General features: G+C 29.8%; 2 protein-coding genes across 3 annotated transcripts; one reads left to right on the top strand and one right to left on the bottom strand.

Moving 5' to 3' along the window:
- The first annotated feature begins 3873 nt into the window (after positions 1–3873).
- LOC123219481 lies at positions 3874–7784 on the top strand. The gene is made up of 3 exons (XM_044641466.1): positions 3874–4345; positions 5923–6026; positions 7353–7784. Exons 1-2 carry the CDS (start codon positions 3940–3942, stop codon positions 5994–5996), a joined length of 480 nt encoding a protein of 159 aa, XP_044497401.1. The 5' UTR covers positions 3874–3939; the 3' UTR covers positions 5997–6026; positions 7353–7784.
- Positions 7785–8725: 941 nt separating this feature from the next.
- Positions 8726–19525, bottom strand: LOC123218945 (E3 ubiquitin-protein ligase MARCHF1-like). Of its 2 annotated transcripts, XR_006502802.1 has the most exons (10): positions 19384–19525; positions 19166–19283; positions 18584–18927; positions 18358–18443; positions 18132–18278; positions 16678–16780; positions 14398–14510; positions 13176–13300; positions 11153–11184; positions 8726–9400 (listed from the first exon to the last, which is right to left on the bottom strand). XR_006502802.1 is itself a non-coding variant. In XM_044640600.1 (9 exons), exons 3-8 carry the CDS (start codon positions 18843–18845, stop codon positions 13208–13210), a joined length of 804 nt encoding a protein of 267 aa, XP_044496535.1. In that variant the 5' UTR covers positions 18846–18927; positions 19166–19283; positions 19384–19525; the 3' UTR covers positions 8726–9400; positions 13176–13207. The 2 variants fall into 2 exon arrangements, 1 of the variants encoding a protein (XP_044496535.1); XM_044640600.1 differs by lacking the exon at positions 11153–11184.
- Positions 19526–20061: the final 536 nt, after the last annotated feature.

Genomic DNA, 20061 nt, shown 5'->3' with positions numbered 1-20061 from the left:
GTTACGGTCAAATTTCCACCACTAAAAAATGATGGATCGAAAATAAAATTTTAAAAAAATATATAATTTTTTAAATTAATAAAAAAATAATATTATATTATTTTTAATATATTATTAGTTAAATAATAATAATTTTTAATATTTAATATATATTTGTTTAGGGTTTCAATAAATCTTAAATGAGAATAAATTTTCTGGCTTAATTTGAGTGATATAAACGAGGCACTCAAATGACAAATATAAATTTAAAATATGTTAATATTATATTAATATAATATCATTAAATTTGAGATTTTATTTATTTTATATAATCAGATATTTTAACTCAAGTAAAAAAATTTTGTTAAAAAATTTCGGTAAAATTGTTGGCAACTAAGATAAATGTAATTAATTTATAATTTACTGTAAATTGGCTCTTGGTTGTTATGGGTAATCATTTTTCTTATGTGTACCAAACATTTGGAAAATTAGAGTGCAAGTCAAAAAATAAATGTGCTTATGGAGTATTAAATATTAATCACCTTCAAAACTAAGTCAACCTTTTCACCTTTGAGTAATATTATATGTATAATTTTTATGTATAATTTTATATATAAATAATAATATATTATTATAATTAAATAATTAAAAATATAATATAAAATAATATTTAATTATATAATAATATAATATTATTTATATATAAAAATCTATAGATTTATTGCTCAGGTGTTATCACTTTTATTACTTTCATTTCATGATCACTTTTTGAGGATTTTCCAATGGGTTTCCTGAGAGTGCTTGAAGTCTGTCACATTGAGCCCAACCCGACCCAAACACTTGGTAAAATAGCAGGGGCCACAACCCAAACAAATAATAAAAATAAAAGCTTCCTACTCATTATAAATATATATATTTATATATAATTTATATACAAACATAATATATTATTATATATATAATTTTGAATTAAAAATAAACTAAAAATTATTAATTATTTTTTAATATAATAAAATTATATATGTATATTTTAAATACATAAAATATATATAAAGATGATATATTATAATGTGATTAGATGATTTTAAATTAATAATAAAATATTATTCAATTATATAATGATATTATATACTCAAAAAAATATATATGTAACATTGCTCTTATTGATATATCTACATTTTGAATAAGCTTTTAATAAGTTACGAATTATGGATTAGAAGACTGGTTATTCACTACATAGTGGTTATCATATCTCGTTGTGCTTCCCAAGTTGACTTTGAAAAGAACTTTTTTAATTGTATATATATATATATATATATATATATATATATATATATATATATATATATATATATATATATATATATATATTATTATGTAATTAAATATTATTTTATTTTAACTTAAAATTAATCACCCATACAATAATATATCAATGTTTATATTTATATTTATATCCAACATTAATATACTAATAACTACTGTGGTTATATATAGCCATAACTGAGTTTCCGAAACTAATTTCAATTTCAATAATAGTAAAAAAAACAAAAAAAGACAATAATACCCACTTATTCTTTTTATCGATAATATTATAATAATTAAAATTTTATTTTATTTTCTCTCATTGTTTTTAAAAGTTAATAATTTTTTTATAACTAAAGTTTGAAAAATTCACTTCCTCCCTATAGGATTTGATATTCTAAAATCTTGTTACTTCCTCTAGCAAATGATAACCTTCTTATAAAATTTGATCAAAACTTTCATCTGAATAACGAGTATTCTCTAACGAAGGATGATGTTTTGTTATCCCTAGGTTTTTAGTGGCCGTATTTAGGTTAAAAACTGGTGGTTACCCATAGTTTGAAAGGTAAAGAAAAAACTTAAAGATTTAAGAGGAGAAAATTTACTTTTCAAAGTTACGATTTGTGATAAAATATAATTTTTAAAATCTGTAAAAGATAAAAATAAGATAAAAATATATATATTTTAATAATATTATTAAAATAATAATTATTTTTATATTTAATAATAATTTTAACAAAAGTTTAGAGATAAATAGGTATTCAAATATTTTAAATTGTGAATGTGTTTTCAAGATTTTAAGTAAAAATTAGGTCAGAAATAGAACTTTGGCCCAACATGAAAAATATGTAAAAAATTTGACGACACAAACAGCAAGTGGAGCTCCTAGCATAAGCCACGTCTCCAACGTTGTTACTTCATTTTTTTCTGCAAATCATCAAAGTGTCAATAGAAGCAGATATATCCATCAGCCATTAACAGAACCATTTTCTCTTCTCTTTAAATACTTCTGCGTTTTAGTATAAACCTAAAAAAGGTGAAAATATAACAACACCCAGATGATTATATCAATATTTTGATCTCGAACAGACATGGATAAACACAGAGGAAAATCTTCGGTTTTTATCATCTGCATGCTCTTTATTTTCGTCTTCGTTTCTGGGGCTGAACGGCAAGAGAAACAGGAGCAAAAGAAAGATTTGCCTTTTATTTAATTTGAGGAGAACTCAAGCCAAAAGGTATTTGGTTCGATTATGTTGGAATCAATAGTTCAAATTTATAACTTGATTCAGTTTAAATTTATGACTTGAATTAATTTAAATTCAATAATTTAAATTTGTGACTTGATTCAATTTGAATAAAAAAATTAGATATTATATAAGTAAAATAATATCATTTTATTAACGAACTACGAATTCGAATTATGAATTTGAATAATATATTTAAATTATTAATTCGAATTGAATCAAACTATAAATTTGAATAATCAATTTAAACTATAAAATCGAGATTAAACTTGAACTGAACAAAACTGAGTCATGTTTCATTGAAATCGAATTTAATTTTGATTTAATAAACTTAAATTGAATTTAAATTAGAGTATTTTTTATCTGAGTCAAACTTGACCCAAGAGATGTTTGCGCTTGGTCCGGCTGTCCTAATCTCTGTCCTTTGTGCCTGTAATCTCTGTCCTGTGTGCCCGGATGCATGCTTATCTTTTGTAACATATATGTTTTTTAGGTAAATTAGGTGATTGTCTAAATTATCGATTTTGTTTAATTTAAAAATTAAGTCTCCAAGATGATGATGACGAAGAAGATACTTTAAACTTTAAAATTAATTATAAATAATAAATATGATGTGAGTAAGATAGGTGTATTATTATTTAAAGTTGGGTTGTTAAAAAATAAAATATAAAAATTAAAAATTTCAGACTAAAAGTAAACAAAAGAATTAAAAAAAGAATCACAAATAAGAATTGTTCATGATTTACAATTTATAATTCATTATTTTTTATTCAAAATTTTTATTTTAAGGTTTAGAATTTATAGTTTACAAATTAAATTTTCTCTTTAAAAATTTTAATATTTCATAAATTTTATTAATTTTTCAAATCTTAATAACAATGTATCAACATATTGTATATGAAAAATATTCTTTACCACCTCGAATACGCAACTCACGTGCGAATTACAAATATATTTAGATTTTTATAAAAGAGTAATGTTAAAATTTAGGCATATAGAATAAATACATAAATAATGTATTATTATATTATTGAATATTATTATATTTTTAATTTAAAATTATTTAATTATATGATGATATATTATTTATATTTTTATTTGATGTATTTAAAATATATTCATGTAATTTTATTGTTATAAAAGAGGTAATGATACTTTTATGATTAAATATAAATTCTGATTATATTTGTATAATTCTTAAAAAATTGATTAATTTTTTATATACCCCTTTAATCTGATTATTTGAATTTTTTTTTTAACCCTCAAATTTGGGTTAATTAATTAACTTCCCTTTAACAATTTACTTTTATTAAATACCGAATTTAGCCTTGTCTCTCCTTCATTCTCCATCCATCATTACATTTACAACACACCAAAGCACACCTCTAAACTACTTCCGCCAAATCCGATGGCTCGTTCCCTCCTTCTCTTTCTAAACAAATCAATCTCGACCGTCCATCTCCACTCCCGCCACCACCAGCACTGTCTTCCTCTTAGTCCATCCTCCCGCCTCGTATCTCTCCGCACTCAATCCAACCAACCCGACCTTTCGGACCTTTCCACTTCTTCCGACTCCACCACCGATCCTTTGCTCTCCAAGCTCGAGGACGCCATCCACCGCATCATCGTGCGCCGCTCCGCACCCGATTGGCTCCCCTTTTTGCCCGGATCTTCCTACTGGGTCCCGCCTCCCAAATCCCAACTCTACGGTGTAGCTCAATTGGTTGAAAAATTGGCCAACCCGTTGACCCCCGAACAAGCTATGTCTACTAACACTGTTCGAGGCTGGCCTTCGTCGGATTATTTTGTTAAAGGTATAAAGTTTGTTCTTTTTTTAATTTTATCTCTGGGTTACTTTATTTGAAGTCAAGTAGTAATTTTTATGGTTTTGATATTTTTTTTTTGAATTTTTGGGTTTAATTTGTTGAGAAGTAATTACAGGTAGATCCGCTTGTTGATAAATTTTTTGAAACGTAAGAATCTTCTGAATGAAGGAGTATGTTTGTATTTTAGAGAAAGAAGGTTATTTGTTGGATTTTATATATGTATCTGGCGTGTGGATTTAAATGAAGAAGATAAATTGATGTGATCGTGGTCTAATTGGAAAAAGAAATCAATTGAAGTGGTATTTTTTTTTTTTTTTGGTTTTTATGTTTTGGGAATCTACTACAAATTGTTTGTTTGTGTAAGAATTATGGGTAACAAGTTCAAATGATTGCGGTGATCTAAGAGAGGTTTTATGTTGAGGTGTAAGTTTTCTGAAGTTAAGGAGGAACCACTAGTAGCTCATGGTTTCGTTTGTGACTTAGGTGACAAGTTGACAACTTATATTGTATGATTCTTTTATGTCAGCTCTTGGATCAATAGCATTAGAATATCATGATCACTGTGTCTTAATGGATATCAGTGTCAAATTGGCGAAGGAATGTCGAGATATTAATCTAGTAGCATAGATGCTTAGCTGATGTTCGTAATTAAGTTAAAGCTTTTGGTGAAGACTTAAAAGTTAAACAGGCCTAACGTTTTTCTAAAGCTTCTATGTTTGTGTGGTTCAAGGTAGGCATACATATTTGAAGGTGGGGATCATGTATGGTTATCTTTTCTCTGTTGTTTTGTATGGGAAAATAAACATGTTTCACTTATCAAATAAATAAATAAACATGTTTTATTAATTTGGTATAGTATTCAGCCTGTTGGTGAAAAAGTGGTTGAACAATTAAATCAGCCAAATAATATCAGCCACAGACTCCATAAACAATAGACAACTCATCTATGAATAGTATTTCATTAATCGATGAAGGTAATGCATGATGCCGATACATCTGGAAAATCCCTAGCTCAGAGCATTGAGAATTTCTTATGGCTAAATCAGCAATATCCTGTTTATTTATTTCTTCAAGAACTGAGTTTTGGTTGTGTTGATCAGTCTGAGTAATGGCATATCATTGACATAATCGTGTCACATAACACAGTTAATTTTATATAGAACCTTCTGTTAACAGTGGATGTAAGAGTGAGCAGATTAGTAAAATGGTGGAAAAACTGGATGTTAATTTTTAAAGGAATCCAGAAAGCTGTTTCTGGTTGGATATCTCGTATCAACTAACTTGTGTCTGTTCATGAATTGAAGAATTTGTGAAGATACAAATTTTAACGAATTTTTATGATTTCTTAGTTTGATATTATAATATAGTTATTGAAGCTATTCAATTCAGTGGTCCATATGATTAATTTGTTGGTAAAACGGTGCATTGTCTTTGTAGTATGCTTTATCATCAGTGTAAAAACTTTAAGGGTTTTGCAATTTACATGGGAGCCCTTTAGGTTCTTTATTATCATGTAATTATAAGTTCCTTTGTGATGAACTTCTTTCTATTTTATTTTATTGTAGGTGCATCTTTAGATCCAGTGGAAGCAGACACAAAATCTACTATTGTATCTCAATCTGAAGATGATGAGGGATGAATAATTCCTCTTAACATATCTGGCATCTGGGTGAGGAAGATTTTGATTTCTTATGCCTATTTTATTGGAATTGTGATGTAAATATTCATAAATATAAATGTCACTGAAAAACTGTGGTGGTCAAGAAATTTATATACTTAGTGTGTGCGTGTTGCGTCCCAATCTCAATGTGTGACTATTGATTATTCTGTAAGATGATTTTAATATGAACATCTGATTTCTTACAACACCATGGAGTATGGATGGAGGGTGGGAGTAACTGCAGTTTTGGTGTTGGCTTTTGGTGATGCATTAGAGCTCGTGAAAGGAAGTTATTGTAATTGTGATTAAGAAGGTTAGGCATTATGGTTTGATCTTGGAAAGAAATAATTGTAATGGCAATGATTTTGATGGCAAGAGAGTAGCTTTCATGGATATGTAATTTCATAAAACATAAGGGTGAGCTGTATACATATATCAAACGTCAATTTAGTCAACTTAACTGTCCAGATGTATGTGTTCAATACTGACCATCTAGTATGCATTTATGTACTGTTAGATAGATACCTTTCTATGAAGTTTGATTATTGTAAGTTATAAACTAGTGGGAGGTAAAACAACAGTCATTGAATGTGACAGCATACTTCTGAGTATTTGGTCTAGGTATCAATAGGTACTTCTTTTGGTCTTGCTGGATTCTAACTGTGTAGATCATTTTCTGAAAACAATGCTTTGTTATATCGAAAACTCATATTGTGTCTGAAAATCGGAATACTTTGCTATTGACTCCTGGATTGGAACCTGTGACAGAAGACTCATTACTTGTGTGGAAGTGATAATAGTCTCATAAATTACAAATTGAGAGGGGTTTACATTAATATGGTTGGTGCCACATTAAATGACTGATTTGGTTTTGAAAATCCAGAGATTCATGAGCCTTGATGCTTTGAGAAATACAGGCAATCGATGCTTCTTTAACATTTTTTAAAAACTGTCAGTGTATTACCAGAAATTGATACTTTGATACTTTGTTTGTTTTGGTTATTTTGGTTAGTGGGTCTATTTTTGTAAGTGGCTTCATCTTGTATTCAAGTTGAGGACATGGGTAGGACTTACATGGACGCAATTAGAACAGAGACTGTATCTGATAGTTTGACTTTTGTAAGTGCTGTACGTGTTCAATATTTTCAGAATTTTATCTCTATGCTATGCTTATATCGTTTAAGGTTGCATATCTCATATCTTCCCACTCACCTCATATTTTATTTGAACTTATATTTTTTTCGGATGTTTGATGAACAAACTATCATACATCAACTTGAAGATCATGAAAAAAGAGAAAGAAGATGATTGTTAACTGGACTGTGCAACGTGCAGGCACCTGTCAGAAATGGAAACTTATGTAGAATCAAGAATGGAAAGCAGAAAAAGCCTACAGTGACAGACTTGCGAGGAGCTGCAATCCTGCAACTTGGTTAGGGAGGATAACTTATTTCCTAATGGGCATTGCCTTATGTCATTCCTTGTGTGGTTTGCCATTGCATTATATGTCAAACATGTATAGATTTTATATACCCAGTTCAGCTGGTGGGTTATCTTTCAACTGATGATACATAGTTATTTGACATTTTTTTTTCAACTTTGTGTGTATGTGGGGAGATGGGTTGTTGTAAAAATTGTCTGTTGCTGTCATTGTGGACTCCCATTTTCTTCATAAACAACTGTCTCATTGCACCTGAGAACAAATACGTTTGCTTTGCAATGTTGCAGAAGAAAAGTAATCTTCAATTCTTTTATTTCAAACCAAAAGCAGAAGTAGTATATGTGCCTTGATCTTTATTATGCGAGTTCCTGAGAGATTGTATGAGAATGAGATTGAGACATTAGAGAATCCCAGGAATGTGGGCTATGTTATTCGAGAGGTCAATGAGCTCTCTTTAGTTACCTAACGATGATGGGGTGGCAATGCTACACTGGAGATTATCGATAGAAAGATTATGTAATGTGCTCCTATTTCAGAATCAATAAAATCATATGAATATATTTTTAGTATATAAATAATGTGTCATTATATAAATGGATGAGTTTGAAATAAAGATAAAATAACATTCAATTACATGATATATACAGATTGTATTATTTCTATTTTTTCAGATTTTGTAAGATATTTTTACCATTTTTTTTTTTAAATAATCTTAAATAATTGTGTATGAAGTTTTAAGGCATTTAGAACAAACTTTAGGGACACTGAAGACATTTCAAAATTCAAAGAAAGTCAATGCTGAAAAAAATTGCAATTCAATATTGTGAGGGTCAATTTGGACATTTAAAAGTAAAAAATAGTCAACAATCAATTTGTGATGGGTATAAATTGTAATTTTATGTTTTCCAAGTTTACGAATATACCATACTGATTATCAGCATTATTGAATTATTCAATACACTTATCAAATAGACTTGAAAGTTACTAATGACAATGCTTATTGTATTCATTAGGCGTATTTAGATATTTTTATAAGAGAAGGAATAACAAATAATCATATCATTCTTTGTATATAATATGATTTTCATTTTATTAACTTATAGTTACTTATTGTGTTAATATTTTACAAAGACTTTTGTAATTGCAATTGCTTGTACTAATTATGTAACTCATTAGATTGAGGACAAGATCACGAGTCAAACATAATTGGTCATCTAATTACTATGTAATAGTACAAAGTTCTTGATAGTGGTCAAAAAACATGATCTGTGGAACTAGCAAAGCTTACATATACATGTCAAAAATTTTAATTTTCACAATTTCCTTACACACATGTTATAGTGGTAAGAGTTTTGTCCTTGTCAGATTGCTATCACTAGGTACATCCTTATTATAACAACATGACTCATCAATCCATTCATGTTGAAAGTGTCATTCATTCACAAGATAATCAAGTTATTCTTCCACTTATGATTGATCGCTGACGAGCTAAATGTCTATCAAGTAATAACAGAATTACTTCTCTTGGCGAGATCACGCAACAATGGTTTTGTAGTCGATGTCAACAACCTTACCTTATGAGACTAATTTGTAAAAGTCTCACACCAATTCCAACTTCTTCATCATCATGTTCTTTTAGAATAGGTTGAACTGGAGTCAACTCATTCAATCTAAACTAGAACTTTGCATCGGAGTTCACCCTAACTATCTCACTCAATAAAATGAAGTGTGCTAATACTTTGCTAAATTTGGACTTCTCCAAGTCTAAAAACTTTTCAAAATATGTAGTTTTGAAAAGTTTTTTCTATTAGTGTCACACAAATCGTCGTTATCGCATCTTGATAACCCCATGCATGACTTGCGCCTCAAAGTGGCATTCTGCTGAGAATCTCTCATATCCAATAGTCACTTCTTGTTTTCCCTTATGCCCAAAAGCAACATTCTACACAAAAAATAATAAATTGGTTAATTTTCATAATGTAATGCATCTTTTCATAATTTATTGTAAAAAACAACAAAAGATTGAAAAATACAAGATAAAATACCCTAAAATATAAAATATTAATTACTCAAAAAATGAAAAATTGGTAAATATAAAAAAAATCCACCATGCAGGTCGCCTATATTGAATAAAACTTGCATACAAGAAAATATAAAAAACACCCCACCACACGTAACCCACGTGATGAATATCAAACACTCCTGCGTACTAAAAAATAACTGAAAACCTCCACCATGTGAATTACACATACTCGTCAAATATCTAATAATTCCCTCATGCTAGAAAATATTCAAAAAGCCCCATCATGCAAATCACACATACTTGACAAATATAAAAAAAAATGTCCGCCTTAATCTAATTTCACCATGCACGATCTGCATGGTAACTACAAATCAGACGGTGATGAAATCATACAAAATCTCACTTCAAATCCGGTTTCACTAATAATTTATTCTAAACTAATTATAACACAAAATCATTGACAAATTTCATAAAAATCGTAAATAATTCAAACTATTTCACACCAAAACTCAACTGGAAAAAGCATTGTTTAAAACCTAAAAAATCCATGCAAAAATGACTAATCTCAACATTACAAGTAATAAAACATTTACAAAAAAAAGATTTTTGAACCTTTTTCTCAATTTTAATCATTGAAAAAAGACAGAAATCGCCAGAAAAGTCTACCAAAAATGGGTATGTGTGACTGTATTCCAGTATGCAAATTTACCTAAGTGTTTTCAATTAGATCAATGAGTGAATAATAAAATACAGTAAAACAAAGAAAATATGGTGATAGTTTAAATCTATGTTAAACATCCTAAATATATCTCAAATGATATGTTATTTTATTTGACATGACCTTACCATTTATCAAATTACTGTTTTGTTTACATCTCAACACTACGAACAGCTACGCATAAGGCAGAATAAATTTTTTTTTGGAATGAGTAAACATTATTAAAATATCAATAAAACTATATGCACAACTTTATATACAAACAATATATTACAAATTTGAACCAACGCACTCCATAAATGACATCGCTTACAGTGGTCAGGAATAGGCTTAAGAATGCTGCAGTGAGATGGTGTCATTTGACCGTTGTAAGCAACGTCATTTATAGAATGTGTTGGTTCAAGTTCACAATACAATGATATGTCACCATGTGTTTGAATACTTTTTTATTTTTAATTTTCAATTATCTACTCATATAATGATATATCGTTATTTATATACAAAATTGTACACATAACACTACTCTTAAAAAATTTACAAAGGAATTCTTACACTTATTTTTGAAAAGTACTGTTTTTGTGACAATGTACTTAACAAACCGTTCTATGCTTACACTGTCTAATCTTCTTAGCCGCCTCTGAAGTTACCTAACTTATGAGAAATTGTAAAGTTATAAACATTTTAAAAACAATAAAACTATATGTCTGAATATCAATTTAGGTATCAATAATAATATGTCATTATAAAATTAAATATTTTATACTTAATTTAAAATATTGTTGCTTCTCAAATTAGTACTCCTTATAAATACACATAGCATTAGACTTCTAAAAATACTATAGCGTACATTTGACAGAAAATGAAAATGCTAATAATGAATAGACTTCATATAATGGATGTTTAAAACATTTAATAAGATGTATAGGGATTCAAGAAATCTAGGCCAAATGTACCTTCTAACCGATGGGAATTGCAGCCACTAATCCTGTAAACATTTTGGCTCTTATGTACAATGTTATAGGAATATTGACAAAAAGTAAATATCTTGCCCCAGATATATAGTGTTATGTACAGGTCAAGCATAATGGTATGACTTACCGTTTCAACAGCTGCATATTTGTCTGTCTTTTTATGATTGAATAAGCACACATATGTCCAACTTATCACTTGCACTCTCAACAAATTTTTAAAAAATATCAAACAGTTACATAACAAGAAAAAGGATAAATTTTGGTAAACTAGGGTCCTGAAGCTATTATTCTGCAACCAGCAAAATAATAATTATAATAAAATTATACTTTCATGCATTTTAACTTTCTCTATTTTCATCTATATTAAAAAAAAAAAAGAGACTACAAGGCATCATGCACAAAAGATATAAACGTGGTATTGTAGAAGTTAATAATTTCTATGATGGCAATATCTAAGAACAAACATCCATATCTTGATGGTAAGGTCCTTATGCCTGTGTAATTTGAAGAAAATTTTGAAGTGTGAAGCTCAACATTCGAGTTCTGGAGGGAATAAGACCAATTACAAACTGTTGTTCAATACAATATCCAAAATGACATGAACTATGAGAAATCATGACCATGAAGTAAATATAAGAAATATTTAACAGACTCATTTTAAATAAGAGTTAATTAATCTAGATTGTGTGCAGTGGTTCATGCAAAACTTGTGATTTAGCTACCAACAGGAAGATAGACCTCAATATGGAATGTAAACAATCAAATAAAAAGTGGATGGATCCAAACCACTATACATTTTGTTCCCTTGGGCTTAAATGAATTCTAAATTACTAACATAACAAAGACATGAATTTTAATTTGCTACAGCTCATCAAGGACCAAGGTCAACATTAAATTCTTAACTCAGTTTTCAAGAAAATTGACAAATTAGTTCACATTATAATGAAAAAAGACATGAAGATGAGACAAGCTTTAATATAAAACATCAATGACTAGGAAAAACAGTGAACAGAAGGGAAACTGAGGGTACAAAACGCAGAAGCTCCTGAGCAAGACAATGTTGTCCATTTCTCTAGAATTCATTCAACATGAATCAAGAAAGACATTGACAGAGGGAGTTTATGCTCAAAAGTGCCGCATTTGTGTGTGTTAAACCCCCGAACGTTATTTACATAATAATACTTATGAATATTATTCAAAATATTTAATTCATAATAAGGAATATTAGAATATTTAATTAAGAATATGGAGTTCAGGAAATAAAGAGTTACTTAGGAATGATAGTAGAAATTGAACAAGGACAATATGAGACGTGGAATTTGAATAAGAAAAATATCCATTTATTTTAGGACCATTATTTATTAGGAAGTTTTCTGTCATTGGGATTCATGTTAGGAAATTCAATTATATGAGTATTATAAGAGCTGAGGGGAAAGCAATTTGAAGGAGAATAGTGTGTAGACGAAACTGCTATGCAGGTTTATTCAAAAAAAATAATTTCCCGTTTCAGTTTGTACTACCATTCCCAATTAACTCTTTATTTCTTAAAATCCTTATTCCCAATCAACTATTATTAATCTTTTTACTTCTAATTAAATATTCTAAATAGTATTCTATTTTTTTTTTCTTGTAATCAGAGATGAAAATAATATTCTAATATTCCTTATTCCTTACTCTTTATTCCAAATTAAATATTCTAAATAATATTCCTAAATACTATTTTCTAAATAACATTCGGGGGTCTAATAGAATGATGTAACGATGAATATAACAAAAGCACAATATTTGGAAAAAAGGAAAGAATTTGAATTTTATTCAGGGAATCAGGTCTCAATCAACAAGAAGGATGAACAACCAAAAAATCTGAGGAAGCAATTATGTATTGTACAGATACACGAGTGAGAATCTAGACCAGCAGAAAGGTATACTAAGGGGAAAAGAAAAAAAAATCCAAACAGTATTAACGCTTAAAAACTGAAAGCAAAAAGAAGTTATAGCTGCTTACATAAAGAAACATGGAATCTGCATAATTCCAAATTAGTATAGGCCTAACATTCTTAGCTCTGTGATATGGCTCTGATCAAGTTCAGGGACATTTTTATTATTTTCTCGGTCCTCCACCACATATTCCTGGCATCACAAAATACTCAATCCATCAAATGACATGATATATCAAGAGTTCACTCGTTTTAAGTTAACGAATTAAAACACTGAGTATAAAAAATTCCAAGTCCATGAAGAATATTCAGGAAAAAGGAACAAAAAGACCCTCTGTGTCAAGAAGACAACACAAATTAATCAGAATAGTAAGGAAATCTATTTTAACAATATTGAAATATAATAAGGATTTATCTTAATTAATGGAATGCTCAAAAGAGCAATTCCAATCAGTATGGCTTCTCAACATTGTTTCAGAAGACAAATTATCCTAAAATATATTCAGCATTAATTATTAATAATAATTTAAAAAAATAAAAATACATTCAACATCAATTGAAATGATAATTAATGTATGTTTTATATGTCCTATAATAATATTACAATCACTTGCAGTAAAAAAATCAGTATACATCACTAAAAAGTGTTATCTGGTATTGAAAAATATATTCAAATACTGATGAGAGCTTAAATATTGATCTCGCCTTCATGGTTTTAATAACCTTTGCATAAGGTGGAAGGACCACCAAACCACACAAAAGTTTGTTTTATTATTTTTTCTTTTTATGTTTAACACATTTTTGTATTTTATAAAGATAATATAAAATTTTCTAATTGCTGAGATTTGAACCCAACACCTCACCTATTAATTTAGAGTAGGTATGCCTTTAGATTAAATTTATTTTGATGTTAAAGGAATTCAAAATATATTTTTAATGATTAATTATACGAAATTATTTTTAATACATATTTATATAGTTTACCAGTCTGACCACTGGTTAATTGGTCTGACCATCGGTTGGACTAAACCACCATTTCACTAGGACAACATCTAGTCTAACTCTAAAAACACAAAAAGGTTTTTTTAATTCTTTAAAAGAGGCCTTTGAAAATGGAACATTTTTCTAATTTTTTAAATTCAGAAAACAGAATCACTTTGCCGAAACAGAAACCTAAGACCTGAACAACCAGTTGTTTTCTCACTTAACTACATTAAATACATTTCCCAATGAGAACATATCCCAACAAAGTTCTACTTCCAACCTGTTTCGTTAGGAAATATCAGATACCTTTGTTAGTTCTTGTTTCGCCAGAACGTGATAGTGTCGTTCACTGATCCTCTGTCCACATATTATGGCTATGAAGAAACCATAGAGCAAACCCACCAAAACAATAGCTAAACCTGACAATAAAACAGCATAATTTAGCATTAAATTAGCATTTAGCAATAATAATAAGTTCTATAATGAGAAGTGCATTCCCCACACACACGTGTGTGTGTGTGTGTGCGCGTGTGCAAGCAAGTTTCCAGACTAACAAAAATCTAAACCATACAAGACAAAATATGGCTCACCAGTTATATATTTGAGGAAACTGATTAAAGTTTACAATGAGTAGAATAAACTAGAGAACACATTTAGTATAAAGGGACAAGCATATGAACCATAGGCTAACTATGAGCAAAACTAAAAGTGTTGCCCTTGTTAGTATATTGAGGAGTTCAATCTAAATTTATAGTATGTGTGTGAAAAGCTAAATGTGAAATAAGGGCCTGCAGGAGTCATTTCAAGTTCAGGGAGAAAACCTTACAAGAAAGCATAAAATATAGCATTCTATTTAAAAAAAAAAAAACAAATTTAAAAGATATAAATATTACAATACATGGTCCTTACAAGTCATTCTCATTGAAAATGTCAAGTTAGTTTGTTGACAGAACTTTGGATGACTCAAAAAGTTACAATTGGTCAAATACATATTTATTAACACTTATTTTACAGTTGTATGGCCGTTTTACTAAACTCAACATGAAGCAATACCTTGGGAAAGTCATTGCAGAAAGAAAAGCCTTATATGAAGCTTGCAAATAATGTTTTCCAGAAGAGAAAAAAGTATTATGAAATAATTCCTAAAAAAAACTTGCAAAAAATAAAGAGAAGAAGAGAGACCTACAACTTAATAAATGTTCTAATCTTAAATTTATCGTATCAGTGATTGAAAAGGAGCTGATAATAGAAGAGTTCAAATAGTGAAAAAAACTCCTGATAAAAGTTTTATTGCTATTTAATGACAATCCCACATCGCAAAGAATTTAGTTGTCAAACATATTATCATGCTCCAAAAAAAAAAAAAATGTTTGTAGCATCATGCATAGGGTTTTTCAAGGAAATGCCAACCTATACAAGATGCATTAATCAATTAGTCTACTTTTTATGCTTTCTCCCACCATCTTATATTTATTTATTGATTTCATGGCTTTGCCAAGTTTGATGAGGAATGATCCAACCACATTTTTCTGTTGCCTTCTAAGCCATAGCCCCAAGTACTACTACCTTTAGGGCTCCTCTCTTAAAAACATTTCTTCTCTCACCCTGGTTCCAGACCAACTGACATTCTTAGAAAATAACAAATAAGTATTGTTCAAACAGTATCTAGGGGCTTCTTAATTTACCCTCATGGCAGAAGCTTCCTGAACTGGCACTTTTCATGTCTTTTCTTCTCTATGTCCTAGTCTAGTGATAACTTGTGGATTTAAGTCTCCAATAATTAATGTTTACTAGGGAATTGAATAGGCTATTTTAATGTTTCAAAAACTCCAGTAAATGTCCAATCTTTGCTGTTAGGTTAGTTTTATATAATTTAGATTCAGATCAACAAGTACATTAAGACATATGCATTAGCTAATCAAATTTATCCAGCATTTCATGGAAAACCTAATACATGATTATAGACTCACTAAAATAAAATCTAACCACCAATTTCCCAATTGCAAACTCTGCTCTTGGCCAAACATATCATATTAACAAAAATTGCAAGCAGGTTTTACTTTCCTCAAACCTAAAGATCTGATGCACTTAATATAGTGCAGCCAAACACTATGACAACTGACAAGTCTTTTAGAGATGATCACGGCAGTTTTATCGCATAGAAGCCCAATGCGAGCAATGAGCTTGACCCTTCAGGCTGATATAACTCTGAACCCTATGACAGAGTAGGCCAGTCAATTAATTTTATAAAATACATATTAACGAAAAACTCAAAGTCAAATTCTCTTTCCTCATAATATCTCAAACAAGGTAAAAGATCAAGGTGGCAGCTCCTCAGTCAAAACATGTATCCAATTACATTATGGTGAAAGAGAAAAAACAAAAAGTGAAAAAAAAACTCTTTAACAGCCTTATGTACTCATGACAGTGTGTTCATATATGCGTGCATACACATGTACACACAAAATATAATTTATACACAAGGTATTAAATATTAAGTATTTGAATCATTTTAACTTTATGCATGAAGTCTATATGTGTGGATGAAGAAAGTGAGAAAAATTGGTAAACAGTGAGTGAACATACCAGCCATAATATAAAACCCATAAGGATGCTCTTCATAACCAAACATTTCTCTTAGTTCCTCCCCATAAAATTTGTACACCAGCATTGCCAACAATGCCACAATCTGTTAAGAGCTTTATTAAGTTGCATGTAAATTCTAACAAGGCAGACTTCACAACTTGATTCACATTAGAGGCAAAAACACCTAGCGCAGTTTACTTTAATCTAGCAATTAAATTCATCCAGAAACACCTAGGATTTCAAAATATTAGCAGTAGCATGTGGATATTCAAGAAGGAAAGTAAAAAAATAACATTGAAACAAAATGTTCAAAACATATTAAGAAATAAACAAATTGTGGTTTCCATTTTAATTGGTAAATGTGTAACATATCCACCTAATTCTAAGAAGAAGACACCTAAAAAATCTAATTATAAATCTTTGTGTTCTGTTTTCGAAGCATAATATCTAATGCAGCTTCCCTGGGAATCCATTTTGATGTAAGCATTGTCTCAAAAATAACCTCGATTATGGATACATTGAGTTTTGCTTCATTTTGTCGTTGGCACCATTATTTCAACTTATATAATTTTTACTTTGACAATATGGTGAGAAATTTTTGTTTCTCACATGACTGAAGGATCAATTAGCAACATAGAAAGAAAGAAAAATTTATCACCACAATTTTCATTTACCACATTTAAACAATCGGTTGAAGATAATGAAAATTATTAAAATACCCACAAGAAATTTTCCAGAAGCAGAACTAATGCTATTCTGGTTAAAACAATAAAGATAAATTTAGCACCTGGGTAAAGAAGTTCGAAATAAGATTTATACCACATATATGGGGAAAATGCCAGCAGACTCAGGAAAACAAATAACATTTTTTTTACAATTTCCTTCCAAGAAAAAATTAAAATATACTCTGACACTGAAACAATATCTAATTTATTGGATTTTTTAAATGATTTCATTAATGACTTTCGCTTTACCAATTAAGTCACAAACTCTTCACATAACATAAGAGATTACTGCCTAGTAACATTTTCATTAAAAGCAACCTCCACAACTCACTGGCCTAAACATCATAAGGGTCATGCAGGAGGGAACAGGTGACTGTGATTACTTAATTAATTGATTTCCTTTTGCAGTAATTTCTACAGTATCCAGAATGTGAATTTAAAAAGCAATTTGAGGACATCCAAAATTTTTCACCGAAAGGAATGCTTCCTACTACAGCTGCATAACTCGACATTATATATTCCAGCCATGCAAACTCCAATAAAAAAATGGAATTGCTAATCTTCATATGATATTAAAGTAGATCGTATGGTAAAAATCAACATTCATGTACTGCATTGGAAAGTCATATTATTTATATTCAATGATAGCTAGCTCAAACACTTGTCTACTGAATCACTATCTAGTGCAAAACACTGATATAGAGAAACTGAAATCACTGATTATCCTACCAGCTGAACGACTATAAAAATGAATGCATGGTCCCTAGCAACAAGGAACTGAAATTTCAATCTCAGCCACCAGCGATCAGCTGGAACATTAGCACGTAATAGGAACGCTACCCTGCACTCTGTACAGTGAGAAAACGCAAAACCTTCCTGAAACAACAAAGGAAGTGATCAAATAGAATTAATCCTCCGAGCAAAGACAACAATCTCTTGTTTATCAAGTTCTCACCTTGGTTGACCTCCAATGATCAAGACATGTTCTATGGACATACTTTTGAGTGCCCCTACAATTGCATGGAGCAATCAAGTCTTCTCCTAGAAAAATAAAAAATAAAATAGTAAACAAACACTTATACCACTAATACAAGCTCATCTACGAAATTGATATTTATGGTCAGTGTTCTGTAATAAACATAAGAACAAAAAAGATACCAAGAAATATAGGGAGTAAAGACCTCCGATATCGAAACATATACGGCATTGCGGTTGATCGGCATTCATCAAATGGCTAGTTTCATCAACATCACTTTGTAAATCATCAGCAACAACAACACAATCCCCTCTAGCAGCTGTAATTTCAGAAGAAGTCAAAGATGAAGACGACGAAGAAGATGCAGAAGAAGATTCTTCCGATCTTTGCAAACTCTCAGACTGAGACAAGATAGGTTCACTTTCTGAAATATCTTTGTTATGGCCATCACTTGACACTAATTGCATTGCGAAAATAATGAAATCAAAACGCGAAATTCATGCAGCAAAAGCAATAGTTCCTACAAACAATATCAACAAAAGCTAGAACCTGCAAAATAGGAGAAAATACTGATAAGTGCAACAATTCACTCGTTAAACAACATCAATAAACTCAACTAAGCTTAGCAATTATAAAGATACTCGACCATTTGAATCAAATCTTGCTAAATTACCCATGAAACAACAACATTATATCTAAAATTCACAATTATCTAAAATTTACAAAACAACACGAATTAAGAATCAAATTTAAAAAGAAAAAAGTCAGAAATAGGTCAAGCGCTCACCGGACACTCAACGAAGGCCTCAAAACCAAACGTTTTCACGGTTCTCCGTGGGATTCACAGCAAAATTTAACAGGTCTCTAGGTTTTCTTTCGAAATTTATATTAACTGAGACCAAGAGCTGCGTGTGGAAAATAATGGACCAAATTTAAATTCCAAAAATGAAGTTAAATTACGATGTAAATCGAGAAATTGTCTGCTAGGAAGTGTGGAAAACAAACCAATGGATGAAGTCCACGCAACAAGAAATGGATATGAGTTAACGGTGGTGTTGACAGTTCAGTGACGGGCATGTCAGAAGTTTCGGGAGATTTGTCATGAGATGGCGCGGATGCGTTTACGAGGTATTACGTGAATCATCCGTGTAAGACTTCCCTTGATATTACATCAATTAATATTATAAATTATCTAAAAGAGGGGTTAATTACTTAAATCTCCCTTAGGTAATATTTATATGGTAGAGTTCTACTGTAGTCATTGATTTAACACGGTCTTCATTTTGAATATGGAAGAAATGCAATTTTCTGTCCAAAAATTTTGGTAGTGTCTTTTCCAATTACATAACTCATTAGAATTTAAAAAAGGGAAAAAGACTATTTCACACCCGAATTTTAGACCATTTTCAAACTTACATCTACGAGAGATGAAAAACCCTAATTTCTACTCGTAGCCAAATTTTTGTTAATTTTTTTTGTTAAAATGAGAGATAAAATAGTTATTTTACTGTTTATATTAAAAAGTTATAAAGTTTATCACTCTTCGCCCCCCAGGTTTTGAAAACTAACATTTCACATTAACCTAAAATTTTTAAAGTTTAAAAATTAACATTTTTTATCCCCCAACCTAAGGTTTCTATATTTTTTAAAACTTAGTCACCCTCCATAACTTTCAAAAAAAGT

This window comes from Mangifera indica, chromosome 6 (assembly GCF_011075055.1).
Source record: "Mangifera indica cultivar Alphonso chromosome 6, CATAS_Mindica_2.1, whole genome shotgun sequence".
In the NCBI taxonomy this organism is placed as follows: domain Eukaryota; kingdom Viridiplantae; phylum Streptophyta; class Magnoliopsida; order Sapindales; family Anacardiaceae; genus Mangifera; species Mangifera indica.
The sequence above is the reverse complement of the archived record's forward strand: the minus strand, read 5'-3'. Positions and strand labels throughout refer to the sequence as shown.